The 18,093-nt window shown below is 39.4% G+C and overlaps 4 protein-coding genes across 6 annotated transcripts; all 4 read left to right on the top strand.

Moving 5' to 3' along the window:
* Positions 1-1,221: 1,221 nt before the first annotated feature.
* Positions 1,222-4,583, top strand: gid-8 (CTLH domain-containing protein; the record flags this gene model as incomplete). 2 transcript variants are annotated; one of them, NM_071023.6, is made up of 4 exons in its annotated part: positions 1,222-1,612; positions 2,417-2,996; positions 3,049-3,233; positions 4,380-4,583. In NM_071023.6, 4 exons carry the CDS (start codon positions 1,245-1,247, stop codon positions 4,438-4,440), a joined length of 1,194 nt encoding a protein of 397 aa, NP_503424.2. The 2 variants fall into 2 exon arrangements, with proteins under 2 accessions (NP_503424.2, NP_001300116.1); NM_001313187.3 differs by lacking the exon at positions 1,222-1,612 and having other exon boundaries at positions 2,538-2,996; positions 4,380-4,440.
* Positions 4,584-8,563: 3,980 nt separating this feature from the next.
* On the top strand, positions 8,564-10,262 carry F53E2.2 (Actin-depolymerizing factor 1, isoforms a/b). Its single transcript, NM_071024.9, has 5 exons — positions 8,564-8,619; positions 8,790-8,885; positions 9,039-9,265; positions 9,319-9,418; positions 9,479-10,262. Exons 1-5 carry the CDS (start codon positions 8,617-8,619, stop codon positions 9,548-9,550), a joined length of 498 nt encoding a protein of 165 aa, NP_503425.2. The 5' UTR covers positions 8,564-8,616; the 3' UTR covers positions 9,551-10,262.
* Positions 8,564-13,054, top strand: unc-60 (Actin-depolymerizing factor 2). The gene is made up of 5 exons (NM_071026.11): positions 8,564-8,619; positions 10,360-10,446; positions 10,817-10,929; positions 11,429-11,515; positions 12,681-13,054. Exons 1-5 carry the CDS (start codon positions 8,617-8,619, stop codon positions 12,847-12,849), a joined length of 459 nt encoding a protein of 152 aa, NP_503427.2. The 5' UTR covers positions 8,564-8,616; the 3' UTR covers positions 12,850-13,054.
* A 2,465-nt stretch (positions 13,055-15,519) lies between these two features.
* On the top strand, positions 15,520-17,602 carry C38C3.4 (non-specific serine/threonine protein kinase). 2 transcript variants are annotated; one of them, NM_001028532.3, is made up of 6 exons: positions 15,520-15,796; positions 15,844-15,917; positions 16,067-16,207; positions 16,253-16,502; positions 16,555-16,667; positions 17,224-17,602. In NM_001028532.3, exons 1-6 carry the CDS (start codon positions 15,529-15,531, stop codon positions 17,368-17,370), a joined length of 993 nt encoding a protein of 330 aa, NP_001023703.2. In that variant the 5' UTR covers positions 15,520-15,528; the 3' UTR covers positions 17,371-17,602. The 2 variants fall into 2 exon arrangements, 1 of the variants encoding a protein (NP_001023703.2); NR_132501.1 differs by having other exon boundaries at positions 15,529-15,796; positions 15,844-16,207; positions 16,555-17,370.
* Positions 17,603-18,093: the final 491 nt, after the last annotated feature.

An 18,093-nucleotide genomic window follows, 5' to 3' on the forward strand; every position in this document is an offset into this window, starting at 1 on the left:
CAAAACGAGACAAGTGCCATTTAAAAGTGTTCCATAAGGATATATTACTACAAAATTTTAAGCGGCAAAGCTCCACTCTCAACCCCTCTAGCATCGATCTGAAACTGTTACAGTGCACTTCTTCACTACTTTGGAGGCCTGTAGAATTGCTCCAAATTTTTTTTGTTGCAAACTTTCAATGTTTTTCAAAACGGTTAAAAGTAGGTAAGCATTCTGGAAAATTTTTGAAAATTTTTAAATTTTTTCAAAAAATCTGAAAAATTTTTGAACCGAGTGGAGTGGATTGAGGAAATTTTTAGATTTTTTTTTCAAAAATTTTTTAAAATTTTTAAAAATTTCCCAGAATGTAAACTTATTTCTAGCCGTTCTAAAAAACATTGAAAATTTGCACAAAAAAAATCAGGACCAATTCTACTGGCCTGAAACAATTTAAGATCGAAATTTTTGGGGTTGAGAGTAGAGCTTTGCCGCTTAAAATTTTGCAGTGACATAGCCTCATGAAACACTTTCAAATGACACATGATGGTTGCATATTACGAAAAAATGTTTCCTATCGATATGTCTCGGTCACCATAGAACCAAGTCTAATGTGAACACGAGACCATAAGAGACATAGAGAGTGAGACGCATTGCATCTTGTGAGTGAAGAGACCTCTGTGCCTCTTTCTCTCTCATCTATCGATTTGCATTTTGACTTGGCTTTATTTTCGGGGTTTTGTGGATTTTTAGAACCTGAGTTTTGTAGCTTATTTGAAATATCATATTTAATATTTAAAGGTGGAGTAGCGCCAGTGGGGGTTTTGTTTAAATGCACTTATAATGATCCAAAACAACCGAATATCATAATAATAATAAAACACTCCAAAAAATTTTAGATTTTTCATAATTTCTGATCAAAGTTTTGGCAAATCGCCAAAATTTTGAAAAATACGAGCTTTTGAGGAAATCCAAGGCAATGTCGCATGTTCACACCCCTACAATGTTTTAATACAAATAATTAAAACAAAATTAAAGTATAAAAAATGTAGGAAAAAATAAGTTTTTTGGTCGAGTTCCAAAATTACGAGTAGCAAAAACTGTGTAATTGCCACTTTTTGACAGTAAATAAAAAATTTTCAAAAATTTTTTGGAAAGTTTTATCATGATATTTGGTCATTTTGGGACTATAGGAGTGGTTTTTAACAATTTCCCCACTGAGGCTACTCCACCTTTAAATTTGAGGAATCAACCCCCACTGCTCTAATATGGAACATCGTGACGACGACTTTGAATTTGGACATCAATTTGGCGGGGACGAGGAGGAGGAGGAAGAGGAAGAAGCGATTGATGTGGATAGTCCAGATGAGTTGGATGTTGACGCCGAACCTGATGACGACTCTGATATGGAAGTCTATCATATGGAGACGAATGGAGCCGCCAATGGAAATGGAAGACAGGTCATTGGAGAAACGGGTGATGAAGAGGAAGATGATGACTATGATGAAGAAGACGCAATGACTTGGGATTCGATGTCAACAATCAGTGAAGTTGAGGTGGAAAAGGATGATGACGAATGGTATCCATTGATGAAGAGAGATAACGTGTTTCCGAACTTTGCATTACCAACTACCACGTGAGTTTTTTCTCTACGGTTTTTCAAAAAATTGATTTCCGGCAAATCGGCAAATCTCAAAATTTACCGAGCTCGGCAAATTCGGCACAATTGCCGTGCTTAACAAATTCCGAAAAATGTTATATTTTTAAATATTTTTTGGAGCACTAAAAGTACTGAATTCTTAACCCGCGTCTTTTTTTTTTGATTAAGTTCCGTGTGAAAAATGTAAAAATGACTCAATTTTGTGTCATTTTACATAATTTTTGGGGAAAAAATCAATAGTGTTGGTCAAAATTGTATTTTTAAATTTTTGATGTATAGAGCAAATTTCAAAATTTGCCATGCTCGGAAAATTCGACCAATTTGCCGCACACCGGCAATTGTCAAAACTTTTCGGCACGTTGTGGTTTTGCACATTTTTTTTGGTAATTTCAGAATTTCAATTTTAATCGGCAAAATTGTAGGCATCCTATGAATGTGCCTATATCTATTTTGAAAAGTAAGAAAATTCTATGAAAATATCAAGAAAAACAGGAATAAAATAGGACCAGTTTTAAGTGCTTCCGTCTTATAAAAAATCGCTTTAAAAACTTCCGGCAAATTGGTAATTTACCGAAAATGATATTTTCCGGCAAATCGGCAAACCGGCAATTTGCCAATTTGCCGAATTTTCTTACGTTTCGATTTTTCTCGTGCCGAGCTTCAGTTCATATCCCTATTTTAACTTTATTAGTATTGCCAAATTTCATATTAAAAATATTAAAAACAAAAAAATAGCCACCCACGATTTTAACTTGAACACATAAATCTCAAAAATTCCAGACGCGCTGCTTTCCGCATCGGCCCACAGCCGATCGCATCCGCCGATCCTTCATCAACTCCTGGCTCATCAGAACACCATTCAGACACTGAAGACGTCGAATTCAATGACTACAAAGAAGTGATGCGTCCAGATCCGACACGTGAAGAACTCCAACAACTCGTGATTGATCATTTTCTCCACCATGGATACTCGGAAGTTATAGAGACTTTCAGCAAAGAGGTGAATATTGTGGTTCCCAAGAAAGATATCGATAATATGAACGCGAGAAATGAAGTTCGCCGCTTGATTTGTGTTGGCGAAATGGAGAGTGCTATTGAAAAAATGACGACGCTTTGCCCGACTATATTGGAGGATGATGAGATCAACTTTATTGTTCGCAAGCAGCATCTCATTGAAATGGTCCGACAAAAGCTGACGAAAGAGCCCGTCGAATATTTTAGAGCTCATTTAATGAAGAACGGGCAGCGTCCTTGTGACGAGAAAATGGATATCATCGAGAGAATATTCACTATGCTGGTATTCAATTTGGAGGATGATGTCGAGTTCAACGTGTATTTCCAGCAATCCGAACGAGAACAGGTTCGTAATATAATATGATTACACATTCACAGAGCTATTCTCATATTTTCAGACGGCCAAGGAGGTGAACAGTGCTCTGCTCGCGATGAATGGAAAGTTGAAGTCGTCCCGCCTCGATCTTCTCGCCAAGACCATCGCTTTTACGGGATGTTCGCAGATGCGCTCCTCATCGCCAAGTAGAAAACATGCAACCATTGCTGAATTTTCGGAGGAACATTATTCCAAGCCGTATGGATTGTGAGTTGTTTTAAAAAAATGTTATTCATTTTTTGAGCACGGTCGAGTTTTCTTTTTCGAGGCCACGTCACAAAGCACGTGTATTCAGCTCGACCACCACCTCGAAAATGTTGAAAAAAAGGCCCGAATTTCTGGCTTCCCTCATAAATTGAAATGGAAGAGTTTGCCGAACTAGGCCATTTTGGCTCGGTCATATCTGGGGTAGATTTACGGCGAGTTGCGTGTCGCGTCGCGTCTCGATTTTAGTTGTAAAACTAAATGCATTTGTGTCCGTGTGGAGTACACGACACTTTTCCACGCGTTGTCCGGCAGGCGATTGTCAATGGAGCGCGAAAAATTCAATGAGGAAGGCCAGAACCCCGTGTGGTGTGGCTGCGAAAAAGAAGTCGGTCACCGAGTTTTCCCAATTTGTATTTGTTTTCACAATCGTTCCGAAAATTAATCGCTGAAAAGACTGTATCCGGTCTCGACACGAACAACTTTTGCTAAATCTAAAATTGTGTGCGCCTTTGAAGAGTACTGTAACTTAACACTCTAGTTGCTGCGGAATTTTCATGGATTTTTTACAGTTATCGTACATAAAAATATATGTATTTAGTGAAAACTGTAATCAAATTTTTTAGCAAATCGTGAAAAATATGAAAAATCAATTAAAATTCCGCAGCAACAAGTTTGAAATTACAGCACCCCTTCAAGGTACACATATTTTCGCACTTAACAAGATTTTGTCTCAAAAAAAATTGCGTCTGGGTAATAGCAAAACCCAATTTATTGCATTTGAGTGGAATTTATATTACAGAAATACAAAATTCTGAGAATGTGTATTGCGCAGCATATTTGACGCTTAAAATATCTTGTAGCGAAAACTACAGTAATCCTTTAAATGATTACTGTAGCTCTTGTGTCGATTTACGGGCTTCAATTTCGAAATTAATTAAAATCGTCGATTTAACGATGAAATATTATCACTATTCGAAGTGAAACTCATTTCAAAAATCGAGCCCGTAAATCGACACAAGCACTACAGTAGCCAGTTAAAGAATTACTGTAGTTTTCGCTACGAGATATTTTGCGCGTCGAATATGTTGCACAATACGCATTCCGGGTTATAGAACATTTCGAATTAAAAGTAATACTAATTTACAGAGCCGCCGAAACAAGTTCTGCCTTTCGCGGTGAAGTCGACCTAACCCAGGACATGCGTTGAACGGAATTTGTACATTTTTTCAAAAACAATAATCTGATTCTATTCGTAATTTTCTAATTTTCTCTTGAAATATAATTTTCTTATTATGATTTATTCACATTCTCATTTCAATTCTAAACTAAATAAAAATTGTTCAGTTTTTTTCTCACATCAGTATTGCCAGAAAATCCCGTTGCTCGCCGAGCTCTAGGAGTTCCACCCCCGTTTTCCTTCTTCCCGATCTCCCAACCGATTCGCCCCCACTGTACACAAAAGAATTCTCTGCACACACACACACACACAAATACACAAACAGCTGCCTATCTCTCTTCTCCTTCCCGCCGGGGGATCCTCTGATTTTTCAGCGATATTTCGCATCTTCTTCTCTTAATGTGAGCCTAGTGCTCGACGAGCAATTTTGCCGATCATTTGCATATTTTACACTTTTCCCTGCGCTGCGGAACTGGTTTTAAAATTTAAACTTTTCTGTTCGGATTCCAAGTTTCGATAAGATTTCAACATTTTAATGTTAAAACAAATTTCGCAACATTATAATGATGCTCACGTGTGAGATCACAGTTGCCGCCTTCTGTTCCCTCTGTGTGTGAGAGAATTCAAAGATTTTGTGTAATTTTGTTATTTGCGTCAGGCAGTTCAGTTGTCGAAAAGCTTTTAAATTTTTTTTCTAACATTTTTCGCCAGAAATTATCCGCAAATTGCCTGAAAATCGATTTAGAAATTAAATTAATTTTAATTTTCGCTCTAAAAATCTTTCCAATAAGGATTAACCAAGTGCGCTCCACCGTTAATTTTCATCGGGTCTCGCCACGAAATCAACATTTTTGAATTCAAATCCGCTGAACACTTTTTTGTCATCTTTTTTTTGTTTCTCCGTCAATTTTCGCAATTTAAACGCTTTTTTTTTTCATTTTTTAGCGGGAAATTTATTCGAAAATTGTTCTTGTCTGCGGAAATCATTCACTTTCCCCATTTTCCCCTTTATTTTGCTAGTTCCTCCCGTTCTCTCTGCTTTTTGTCGAGTTTTTCATGAAATCTTCGCAGATTGCTAAAAAAATTGCACTTTTTTATTTTATTCATCATTGAAATCCATTGAATATGTTCAGCTTTCGTCACGTCTCACTCATTTCCGGTGTCTCCTCAAATTGTTTTTTTTTAGTTTCTGTTTCGAAACCTCCACTTTTTCTGTTCGGGTCCCATGGCTATTGCGAAATACTAGAAATCCCCCTAATTTTCAAGGACCGACGATTCAGAAAGAAGGCGCAGCAGCGGCAGTGACGAAGGCGACGGCCCATTGTGTCAATCGATGGGGAAAACGAAAAAAAAAAACGAAACGGACAGGCGGCGCGCAGCGCGGGCGCTCCGCTTCTTCACCGCTCTCTGGGTCACATTTGAATGAATCAGTCGCGTTTGGGCGCAACATCGGGACGTTTTCTGTTCGTTCGGTCTATTTTCCCCCGTTCTGTGATCGCTTTCATGTCTGAAAAATATATGATTCATCACTTTTGTTCTGTATTGTTTTAGATTCCAGAATTTTCATGTGTCATCATCCATTTCTCGTTGTCGACCTTATTTTTCTCCATTTGAATTTTTCCTCTATTGACTGGGCACACCAACAGCCGGATGGACGGGGACACTCTTGAGAAGTGGGGTCGCGGCGGCGGTTGTGTAGTGTAGTTGAGGAGGACACTGCAGCAGTGCCGGAAGATGCGACGATCAACGACTCCGTGTGTCGCACATTACAACATCTGGCACTTCGACATATTCCTCAATTGATTCTTCTATCCTCTCTCGTTTTGAGAAACCATTTGACTGGCCTTCGTCGTCTGACGAACTGAGCCCGGCGACGACAATCAATACATGTGTCTGTCTCCATGAGAAGTGTGTGAGTGACACATCGTTCAAACACAAGATACGCAGTCGTACTGTCCTTGAACAATTCTCACAGTCGTTCGTTTTTTCATAATTTTGTAGCTAATCATCAGTTTTCCAAATATTTCGGCTGCTTATTGGGAGACCATTTAAAGGGGAAGTAGAGTTTGTGGCTATTTTAATTAAATCGACTAAAACTGGTCCATTATCCAAAAATGTTTATGGCCGGTCAAAATTTCGAAAAAAAGAGCCAAATTTTGCTAAAATCTGAATTTTCTCAAACTTTTCTTTGTCACAGCCGCTGGATTTTAGTTTTTCGGAAATTATCACCCTTTGATCCTTAATTTGGTAATTTATCTCGCGGAAATTCGTTGATTGAGACAACTTTTAGGCCGATAGGCATACAATTTTTATCATTTTTGGATGCCCATCGGCTCAAAAAGTGTCTCAATCAACGAATTTCCGCGAGATAAATTACCAAAATAAGGATTAAAGGGTGATAATCTCAGAAAAACTAAAATCCAGCGGCTGTGACAAAGAAAAGTGTGCGAAATTTCAGATTTTAGCAATAGTTGGCCATTTTTTCGAATTTTGGCCGGCCATGAAAAATTTTTGGAAATTTTTTGTGAAGTCTCATTATGAAATTCGGTGATTTTGGACCAGTTTTTGTCTATTTAAGCAAAATACTACAAACTCTACTCCCCTTTTAAATTAAATCGTCCGAGTTTTCTTGGACTATTTAATATTTTTGCATACGAAAAACACTGTCTTGAAATACACTGTCAAATTATTATACTGAGCGACTAGAAAAGATTCTAAAAATAATTCTCAAGATGACTAATTCATTTTTTTATTTCTGAAATGAGCGTGTCTTATTGTTTCGCAATTGCTAATGACTTTGACTCCTCCCACGTCGTTGGCGTTTTTGTTCGTTCCTCGATCAATTGGTGGCTCCCTCACAGTCAATTTGCCCTTTCTCTACGCCCACGCAAACCATCTGAACACTTCTATGCTAATAATGCTCATTCCGACTTGAATTCAAGGAAAATGATATGTTTTTTTTCTCACTGAACTTTCACCCGATGTTGAAATAACCCGAAAGTAGAGAATATGTCGGGGGGGGGGGGGGGGGTAGTAGATGGGCGGTGTAGTTGTCTGCGCGTACGCTAAGTGGAGATTATACGCTTCGACTGTCTCGTAGCACCGAGTTCCTTTCGCTAATTACTCTCATCAACTATTGTTTCCACTGTGTGTGTGTCCTCCTCCGGGTATGTCCTTTTCGTTTGCCCCTTGTTCAAAGCCGAAATCGATGTTGTTTTCAATATTTTTAACGTCTGGAAACAATTCAAAAATTGTTCCAAACCCTCTCCGTCATTCTCGTACCGCCATGCGCTGACTCATACACCGTCGTCGTCCTCCTCGTTGTTGTGTACAACACAAAAACGGGTGGTTTTCTAATCTTTCTCCTTCCCAGTTGATACCATAGTGTATATAACGTACTCCTCGATGCTGAATGATGATTCATACGATCAATAGCAGTGCATTCCTACTTTTTTCTAATTTTGTCAGTACTTTCTAGAAACTGAAGCCCGGGAGAAAGTGCAAACGGATTCACCACTAGGTAGTCCGTATCTGTTTTTTTTTGGTATTTCGGGCAGAGCAAGTAAGGTCGGGGGACAATGGTGTGTGTGTTGCACATGGCGAATGTTTGCTCGGTTCTCGCTATTTTCTCTCTTCACTCTCTTCTCTACCAGCTCTTCAGATCGTTCACTCTCTCTCTCCGGGAGGGGACGGAAAAGATGACCATTCGGGCTGGGTGCTGCTGCTGCTGTTGCTGCCCGTTTCATTTTCTCTCCGCTCCCTCTCCTCTACTTGTCACTATCTCGCTCTATCTCTTCGTCTCTTCATTTTCCTCGTGTCCCTCGTCCTCGTCTATCTAAGCGGACGCGCTCGCACAGGCAAGCACTCTGACTGGCGGTTGTGTTGTTGGGGCTGGGGGTTAGGCCGAAGGGACGGCCCCGTCTCTTTTTTTTTGCGTCTTTCTCATCCTGCTTCTGTGCCAATCACAATGGACTTTCTTGGCTCTTGTTCTCTCTCTCTCTCTGTTTCCATCACTTTACCAATTTACCTCACACTTATGACCCTTATGACTCTTATCTGGGTTACACTTTTTCTTTGTGTTGAGCTTCTTCACTATCGTTTTTCCCTTCTCGTGATTCGATTATTGATTGATTAAAATCATTTTTTCTTGCAGGAAACTCAACTTGATTCTATTTCCCCACCACAAACCAACAACAACATCTCAAAATGGTGAGTTTGAGATTTTAATTCGCTTCAATATTTTTAAATTGAAAGAAATTTGGAATGTTATGTTTGGCGTGTTTTTTTTTCATTGAATTTCCAAAATTTCACACTAAAATGGAATGGTTTTCTCTTCTTTTTGCCTAACCTAACCTAACCTATGTGTGCCTGTTTTCTAGAGTTCCGGTGTCATGGTCGACCCAGATGTGCAGACATCTTTCCAAAAGCTCTCCGAGGGACGCAAGGAGTACCGCTACATCATTTTCAAGATCGACGTGAGTTTTTAAAAAATAAAATCTGAATCAGATCAATTTAAAAAAATTTCGTGCCACTTTTTGTTTTTTTTGTTGAAAAATTTGAAAAATCCTCAAATTAATTGTTTTAGATGAACATTATTGATTTCCCTATTAAATTGCAACATTTTCCAGGAGAACAAGGTGATCGTGGAAGCCGCGGTGACTCAGGATCAGCTCGGCATCACTGGAGACGACTATGATGACTCTTCCAAGGCCGCTTTCGACAAATTCGTCGAGGACGTGAAGTCTCGAACCGATAATCTGACCGATTGCCGCTACGCCGTTTTCGACTTCAAGTTCACGTGCAGTCGTGTTGGAGCCGGCACGAGCAAGATGGACAAGATCATCTTCCTCCAGATGTAAGCGCTTGATCCTATTGGTGAATTATTGTACCATCTAATTTTTTTTCCAGCTGCCCAGATGGTGCTTCTATCAAGAAAAAGATGGTGTACGCTTCGTCCGCCGCCGCCATCAAGACTTCTCTCGGAACCGGCAAAATCCTTCAGTTCCAGGTGAGAAATCTCGATAATTTTTACAATTAGAAAAAAAAAATCAAATTATTAAAATTTCAGGTGTCTGACGAGAGCGAGATGAGCCACAAGGAACTCCTCAACAAGTTGGGCGAGAAATACGGAGATCACTAGATACACGGGTCTCTTCCGAAGTCGTCGTCGCCGTCACATCCTCGATTATTCTCGTCTCTGTCTGTCGCATTTTCTCCATTGCTTGATGATTTCTGATCGTTTTCACGTGTGCTCTTTGAATGTGCTAGTGCGTTGTTGTGGTGCTTTTTTCTTACCAACCTCACTACTTGTTCATTTTTTTTGGTGTCCTCAAAGAATCATCCGTTGAAAACATGACTGCGGCGATGTGTTTCGATGATGTTTCTTAAGCGTCTTCTTCACATTTTCACCTCTTAACATTGCTAATTTATCCTCTATTTTTATCTGTTTTTTTCCTGATTGACGATTGTTTTTTTCCTGGGGGCAAGTGATTGTGTGTGCCCACTAATTTAATACAATGTGCCGGGTAACCTTCCGTACTATGAAGAAGTTGAGACATCCCCTCAGATTCTCAGTATCTTTATTGTTTAGTGAAATGCGTGGTAAATCCCTTCTCATTTACGATTATATTCTCTCTCTCTTGTAAAGCTTTCTATATTTATATAGTGTACTTTCCCCCACTGGAACTCTCAATCTCCATCTCCTCACCATTCTTTTTTTTTCAAATCTTCTATTGCGTATTCATTTCCCTTCTTACTTTTTTCCCACCCTGCCCGATCCCCTTGAAGAATCACCCACCAAACCGTTCATGTGCTGTGCTTTTTAAGATTATCACAATGAAATCAAGTTTGGAGTTTCTAACAATTGTTTTAACACGCGTGGAAAATTTTGAAAGGAAACAAAAATTGACATAAAAACCAGAAAAATATTACAAACACCTTTGAGTACAGGCTTCCGGAGTCAAAGTTGATCCATCCTGCAAGAACGCCTACGATCTTCTCCACAACAAGCATCAGCACAGCTACATCATCTTCAAGGTGAGTTATTCTGCGAAAAAAAAAATGCGTACTGCACAACACATTTGACGCGCAAAATATCTCGTAGCGAAAACTACAGTAATTCTTTAAATGAGTACTGTAGCTCTTGTGTCGATTTACGGGCTCAATTATTGCAATTTTCTTTATAAATGGTTTCCGTGAATCGACACTAGCGCTACAGTAGTCATTTAAAGGATTACTGCAGTTTTCGCTACGAGATATTTGATGTATTTTGCGCGTCAAATATGTTGTGCAGTACGCATTTTCAGAGTTTTCTGTTCCCGTAATAATTAAATAATTTTCTAAATTTGATTTTTTAAAAATTTAAAAAATAAATAAATCGAAAAAAAATAAATCAAAAAATAATCAGATTGACAAAAATGACACCGCCATCGTCGTCGAGAAGGTCGGAGAGAAGAATGCTCCGTACGCCGAGTTCGTTGAGGAGATGAAGAAGCTTGTTGAGGACGGAAAGGAGTGCAGGTAAGCCTAAGCCTGAGACTAGGCCTGAGCCTAAACCTGAGCATAAGCCTAAGCCTAAGAATAAGCCTAAGCCTAACACTAAGTCTTAGTCTGAGCCTAAATGTCGCGTGTATTCTACGCGAAAAGTTGTGTTTTTGCGCCAAAATACGGTGCTAGGTCTCGACACGACTAATTTTTACTAGTTAAATGAATGCAGAGAAAAGAAGGTGTGCGTCTTTAAATAGTACTGTAATTTCAAAATTATTGTTTCCATGGAATGTTTTATTATCGAAAAAAATTCACATAAATATTAAGAAACTGTGAAACATTAATGAAAATTTGGCAGCAATGGAATTTTGAAACTACATTACTCTTTAAAGGCACATATGATTTTGAATTTAACAAAAAAGTTTCGTGTCGAGACCAGTTGGTGCAAAAAAACCGCAAAATTTCTTGTCTGGATAATTATCAAACAACAAAACTCGTCGGAAATCTCGATTCAATTCATCCTTTTTTGCAGATATGCTGCCGTCGACGTCGAGGTTACTGTCCAAAGACAGGGAGCCGAGGGAACCAGCACACTCAATAAGGTCATCTTCGTTCAATAGTGAGTTTCAACATTGAAATATTACACATACACGTGGTGCCAGGCTGTCCCATTGCGGTTTGATCTAGAAAAAATGCGCGATTTTTTTCCCAAAGAAAATTTGACGTCAGCACGTTCTTAACCATGAGAAATCAGTTGAGAACTCTGCGTCTCTACTCCGGCTTTTTTTGTAGATCTACGTAGATCAAGCCGGAATGCTCGAAATTGTCCGCATTTTTGCGTTAAAAAAACGGTAACACTATAATTTCGCAGCAACGAATGTTTTAAATTACTGTACTCTTTAAAGGCGCATACCTGTTTGAATTTAACAAAAATTTGTCGTGTCGAGACCAGATAGCGTAAAATTTCGCGTCTGGAAAATCTAGAAAATCGTCCAAACAAAAAACCAAGAAAGTTGATAAAAATGAACGAATTTACTGAAATTCTCGTTGGAAAAGTCGGCCATCAACTAGGAAGCCTCGGCCACCAAAAAGTCGGCCATAAACTAGAAAAATTCGGCCACCAAAAAACCGGCCATCAACTAGGAAACCTCGGCCATCAACTAGAAAACTCGGCCATCAACTAGAAAACCTGGGCCATCAAAAAGTCGGCCATCAACAAGGAAAAGTCGGTCATAAACTAGAGAAACTCGGCCATCAACTAGGAAAACTCGGCCATCAACTAGAAATACTCGACCAGCAACTAGAAAAACTCGGCTATCAACTAGGAAAACTCGGCCACCAAAAAATCGGCCATCAACAAGAAAAAGTGGGCCATCAACTAGAAATCCTCGGCCACCAAAAAGTCGCCCATCAACTAGGAAAACACGGCCATCAACTAGAAAACTCGACCATCAACTAGAAAACCTCGGCCATCAAAAAGTCGGCCATTAACTAGAAAAAGTCGGCCACCAAAAAGTCGGCCACCAACTAAAAAACCTCGGCTATCAACTAGGAAAACTCGGCCACCAAAAAGTCGGCCATCAACTAGAAAAACTCGACCATCAAAATGTCGGCCATCAACTAGAAAACCTCGGTCATCAACTAGAAAACCTCGGCCATCAACTAGGAAACCTCGGCCATCAACTAGAAAAACTCGGCCACCAAAATGTCGGCCATTAACAAGAATCTCTTTAAAAAAATTTCCATGTATTTCCACATTCCACTTCCCAAACTCCTATTTTCAGCTGCCCAGACAACGCCCCAGTCCGCAGACGTATGCTCTACGCCTCCTCGGTCCGTGCTCTCAAGGCGTCCCTCGGACTCGAGTCCCTCTTCCAAGTACAGGCCTCCGAGATGTCGGACCTCGACGAGAAGAGCGTGAAGAGCGACCTGATGTCCAACCAAAGAATCTAAGCCTGTCCAATTGAATCCCAATCACAAATTACAATTTCTTTCTGGTACTACTAGTCTCTCGGACCATCCAAGCCCGTCAAAAATGTGCCTTTAACTTTTTTTTTCTTGTTAAATTATGACTTTTCTTGTCTGTAATTCTGATTTCCCATTTTCTCTGGAATTTTTAAAAAAATATTTTTCTTTTAATAAATAAATCCGTTCCTTCAGAACATGTCAGTTGTTGTTTTCCATGACGTCCAGACGACAAAAAACAATAAAATCAATTACCCATTTTTTCCAGAGCCCCCAAGAGCCCTCAGATGTTATAGAGCACAACACACCCCCCGAGAGCATCTCTTTACTTTTGACCTGATGCCACTCGACTTGTGCTCACCGGCTCTCGGAGCACAAGCAGGAGCACAAGTTATGCTACTTTTCTTCGAATTTTGTTTGTTTGTTTCGAAACTTGAAACGAACAGCACGAAACATTCTTTTCTTTGGATAATTTTTAAAAATCGATTTTTTTTCGAAATCCAACAGAGTTGGCCCACGGGGTTCTGGCCTTCCTCATTGAATTTTTCGCGCTCCATTGACAATCGCCAGCCAAACAACGCCTGGGGAAAGTCGTGTACTCCACACGGACAAATGCATTTAGAAGTAAAATTTCTCACGACGCGACACGCAACGCGCCGTAAATCTACCCCAGATATGGCCGAGCCAAAATGGCCTAGTTCGGCAAATTCTTCCATTTCAATTTATTAGGGAAGCCAGAAATCCGTGAGTTGGCTTAGTTTTGTTCAAAAATCAGTTTTCGTAGTGTTCTGAAAACGGAAAAAAACATCGCGTTCCATTTGTTTCCCGTTGTTTTTAGATTCGTTTTTTTTCGCAAAAAATAATGGGAATCCTTTTCAAATAAATGTTCTCCAGATGCGGTTTTTCTGCATCATTTTTTCTAAGAAGAACACATAAATCTGATGTTTTTTCTGAGTAGATTTCAAGGTTTTTTTTTGCCATTTTGTGGGTTTACTTTTTTCTCTTGTCATCCTCCAGCCAAAGCCTAAGCCTGAGCCTAAGCCTAAGCCTAATTCTAAGCCTAAGCCTAAGCTTGAGCCTATGCCTAAGCCTAAGCCTAAGCCTAAGCCTAAGTATAAGCCTATGCTTAAGCAGAAGCCCAAGTCTAAACCTATGCCTAAGACCTAGCCTATGGCTAAGCCCAGGCCTAAGCCTAAGCCTAACACTAATTTCTTCCTGACTATTTCATCAAAGAAAACTATTGAAAAATGGTTGGCCGTGTAATTCCACGACCATGAATTTCGAGAACTACTGTACTTTTTTTCAGAGATAGTTGTTACGTGCTCTATCCGTTCGGCTCTTCAGTAAACAATACATATCGCAATATCCGTCATATTTTCAATAGTTCGGCTCTTTTCTGTGTACCGACATGCCTTCTTCTTATCCGATTGAAAGCTCAGACACTCTCGCAACACACACACACACAACCATTTCAATACGGATTTTTGATTTCTTAACATTTTTTTTTCTCGCTATCTTATATTACTTCCCTAGTATTTTCTGGCACTGGGCCAAGTGATGCTCGTATGATGAGCACAACATAGTTTTCATCCGTCCCCCCCCCCCATTGAGTTTTATTTTATCTTTTCGTTTTTCGTTTTCCATGAGCCCCATTCCCAACAACAACAGCTGACTTTTCGTCAAAGTCTCTCCGGATCTAGTGATCTCTAGGGCTTTGTTGAGGTGAAAGGTCATTGAAAGTTAAATTTTGTGGGAGAAAAAAAGGGTCTTGTGACGAAAAGGGATGACTAGGGGAGGTATCAGTTCTTTTGTTTGCTTTGGTATATATTTTGTGATTGTTCATTTAACGATTCTCATCTGGATCGGCTTTGATCGTTCACAAATTGAGTTTTGATGCTTTCCAGGTTGACACCTTATTTATTTGATACAAACATGCTAGTTTTCCTCAAAAACGTCGTATGCCATGACAACCTTGCGTCCATTCTTTTTGATATCTACCAGCTTCTATTTTAAAATTACAGAAAGTTTTTTCAGTGAAGCAAAACTAGTGTTACATGCAACCTATTTTTCCTCCAAACTTCAAACGATATATGTTTGATTCTAATTTATCACGATTAACTAGGTTATGGAAAACTTTTTGTCATTTTGTTTGGATCTGTTGCTTTTTTTTTGGCAATTTTCGGGCAATTTTACATGAGATTTTACCAGATTTTGGTTGTTTTATTTTCATTTTTTCAGAATTTTTTAATTTTCTGGAATTTCCTTCTTCTCTCTTTCTCCCAACGCCCAACATAAGCCTGAGCCTAAGCCTTAGCCTAAGCCTAAGCCTAACCCGAAGCCTAAGACTAAGCCTCAGTTAAAATTTAAGCCTAGAAATAAGCTTAAGTCTAAGCATAAGCATAAGCATAATCCAAAGCCTAAGCCTAAGCCTAAGCCCCAGCCTGAGGCTGAGTTTAAATCTAAGCCTAATCCTGAGCCTAAGCATAAGTCTAAGCCTAATTCTAAGCCTTAGCCTAAGCCTAAGCCTAAGCTTAAGCCTAAACCTAAAACTAAAAGCCAAGTTCCTACTTAATGAGAAACTTCACAGCTTGACCGTTATTTTCCGAGCTCTTACAAATAACTTCCTATTTACCATCGTTATTTGGCAAACGTTATTCCAGAAACAAAATGTCCTTCGACCTTGAAAGTTGCGAAAACTCCGAATCGTCTGGGTGCTCCATCGAAGACAAACTGCCCTCAAAAAATTGTCTTATTCGAGGCAAAGACAGCGTCTACGCAGTTGGCAAAAAAGTTGCCCAGGGCAGGTATGGAGCCGTTTATGAGGTGCTCCGAAGGTCAGACGGTAAGCCGTTTGCATGTAAATTGGAAATTTGTGAAGCCCACTCACACGGCCTGGATCAGGATTATAGTGTGATGACGAAAGCTGCAAAACGGGGTATGAAACAGTTTTCCACGTTTTTTTCGAACATTGCATTTTTTCAGGCGCGGAAAACCTTGTCAGAATGATTGATCGTGGCAAAATCGAAGAGCATTTCAAGTTCATAATTATGCCTCTGGTAAGTGTGCCTGCCTGCCTTCATGTCTTACCTGTGCCTACCACCAAGCAAGTTGTTCTAAAATTCTTAATGATAGCAAATAAAATGAAACAATGTCTAGAATAGGCGGTAGGCGTAAGTAGGCAGACATAGGCAGGCGCTAAATTCAGCTCGGTGAGAACCTGATGAACCTACGCTTCCTCTTCGAAGATGGCCGCTTTTCCCTATCCACTGGTCTTCGTCTTGCACTTTTCGCAATTCAACCGATTCAATCGCTGCATCAATTGGGATATGTGCACAGAGATATTAAAGTTGGTTTAGTGAACATTGAATGGACAAAATTTTTAAAATTTAAGGCCTCGAACTTTTGTATCGCGGACCCACAAATGCTTCATCAAAATCCAGAAGCACTGAAATTGTGTCTAATCGACTATGGAATTTGCCGATCATTTAAAGATAAAAGTGGCGAGTTGAAGACTCCGAGGACCGATATAAAGTTTCGTGGAACTAATCGATACGCGTCCCTTGCTGCACATTACGGAGATGAACAATCAGCGAAGGATGATATGGAGTCATGGTTTTATATGATGATTGAACTGATATCAGGTAAAACTTTTTTGTTTCAACTTTTCTGATAAAGAGGTGGATTGAATTTCAGGAAACCTCCCATGGTCATTTATGCATCGTGATCAACATAAAGAGGTTGCATCAATGAAAGAAGCATGTAGAACTACTGATGGATCTCTGATAATGATGAAGTTTTGTCCAAGAGTGAGTTGTCAGGTCGATCCAGCTTAGGCTTAGGTTTAGGTGTTGGCTTAGGCTTTGGCTTGGGCTTAGGCATAGGCTAAAGCTTAGGCTTAGTGTTTGGCTTAGGTTTAGGCTTAGGCTTAGGCTTTGGCTTAGGCTTAGGCTTAGGCTTCTGCTTGGACTTAGGCTTATGCTCATGTTTAGACCTAGGCTTAGGCTCAGGCTATGGCGTAGGCTCAAGCTTCATCTTAGGTTTAGGCTTAGGCTTACGATTAGGATTAGGGTTAGACTTAGACTTAGTCTTAGGCTTAGATTTAGGTTTAGGCTTAGGCTTAGGATTAGGCTTTGACTTAGGCTTAGGCTTAGGCTTATGCTTAGGCTTAAGCTTAGGCTTAGACATAAGGTTTGGCATAGGCCTAGGCCTAGGAGGGGTAGGAAAACTGGAAAAAAAACTTATTGAAAATGTCACAATGTCAAAAAAAAGCAGAAAAACCCTGTGCCCAGAAACTAGAAACAAGCCATATCTTGGAGCATCGTAGAGCTCTTTTTCAATACACCTATCAATTCAAATGTTCAGGTGGAATTCCATCGCATACAGGCGTACCTGATGGGTTTGAAGTATCAAAACACAGTGGACTACACATTTATATCCGAGATGGTACAGCTCGCAATGCGGAACAATGGCGTGAGGATGAATGAAAAATTTGATTGGCAGGAAGATTAAGCTTCTCAAAATATTTTCGATAATATTTATTGACACTCATTTTTATTTTGTGCTTGATAAAATTCTTCTATAACTCGGTCTTCAGACGCTTACTATAGCAATCAAAACATGTTCTGATCTACTGGTCTCCAAAGAGGGAACAAGTGATTCAGGTTTTTCGTAATATAATCAGAGTAAATGCTCAATAATATATTTTTCTTTTCATAATTTATGGTTTCAAATAAATGAACTTTGATTGATGATGATAAAAATTAACAACAAAAAAAAAGAGTTTCTTGCAAAGTTTCTTGGAGAATATAGAATATACGACTAGTAGCACAACTTTTAGCATAGGCCTATTAGAGCAAATTGCTGATTTGTCGTTTTGCCGGAGATTTTCATTTCCGGCAATATACGATTTGCCGGAAATTTTGATTTTCTGCATATTGCCGGTTTGCCATTTTGCCGGAGATTTTCATTTCCGGCAATATACCGATTTGCCGGAAATTTTGATTTTCAGCATATTGCCGATTTGCCGTTTTGCCGGAGGTTTTCATTTCCGGCAATATACCGATTTGCCGGAAATTTTGTTTCTCTGCAAATTGCCGGTTTACCGTTTGCCGAACATCAATTTGCCGGAAGTTTTTAGATGGATTTACTATAAGACGGAAACACCTAAAACTGTGCCTTTTTTGAATTTTCCCCGCTTTTCCTAGTTATTTTCATAGAATTCGCTCACTTTTC

Source organism: Caenorhabditis elegans, chromosome V (assembly GCF_000002985.6).
Source record: "Caenorhabditis elegans chromosome V".
NCBI lineage: Eukaryota > Metazoa > Nematoda > Chromadorea > Rhabditida > Rhabditidae > Caenorhabditis > Caenorhabditis elegans.

What these genes read in the sequence shown, in the direction of transcription:
- unc-60 (NM_071026.11), top strand. An exon ending in ACAGCTACATCATCTTCAAG is followed by an intron (nt 10,447 to 10,816) that starts GTGAGTTATTCT and finishes AAAAATAATCAG; the next exon opens with ATTGACAAAAATGACACCGC. An exon ending in AAGGTCATCTTCGTTCAATA is followed by an intron (nt 11,516 to 12,680) that starts GTGAGTTTCAAC and finishes TCCTATTTTCAG; the next exon opens with CTGCCCAGACAACGCCCCAG.
- C38C3.4 (NM_001028532.3), top strand. Translation starts at nt 15,529, where the DNA reads ATGTCCTTCGACCTTGAAAGTTGCGAAAACTCCGAATCGTCTGGGTGC. An exon ending in ATGTGCACAGAGATATTAAA is followed by an intron (nt 16,208 to 16,252) that starts GTTGGTTTAGTG and finishes TTAAAATTTAAG; the next exon opens with GCCTCGAACTTTTGTATCGC. An exon ending in GATGATTGAACTGATATCAG is followed by an intron (nt 16,503 to 16,554) that starts GTAAAACTTTTT and finishes ATTGAATTTCAG; the next exon opens with GAAACCTCCCATGGTCATTT.
- F53E2.2 (NM_071024.9), top strand. An exon ending in AAGATCATCTTCCTCCAGAT is followed by an intron (nt 9,266 to 9,318) that starts GTAAGCGCTTGA and finishes TTTTTTTTCCAG; the next exon opens with CTGCCCAGATGGTGCTTCTA. An exon ending in GCAAAATCCTTCAGTTCCAG is followed by an intron (nt 9,419 to 9,478) that starts GTGAGAAATCTC and finishes TTAAAATTTCAG; the next exon opens with GTGTCTGACGAGAGCGAGAT.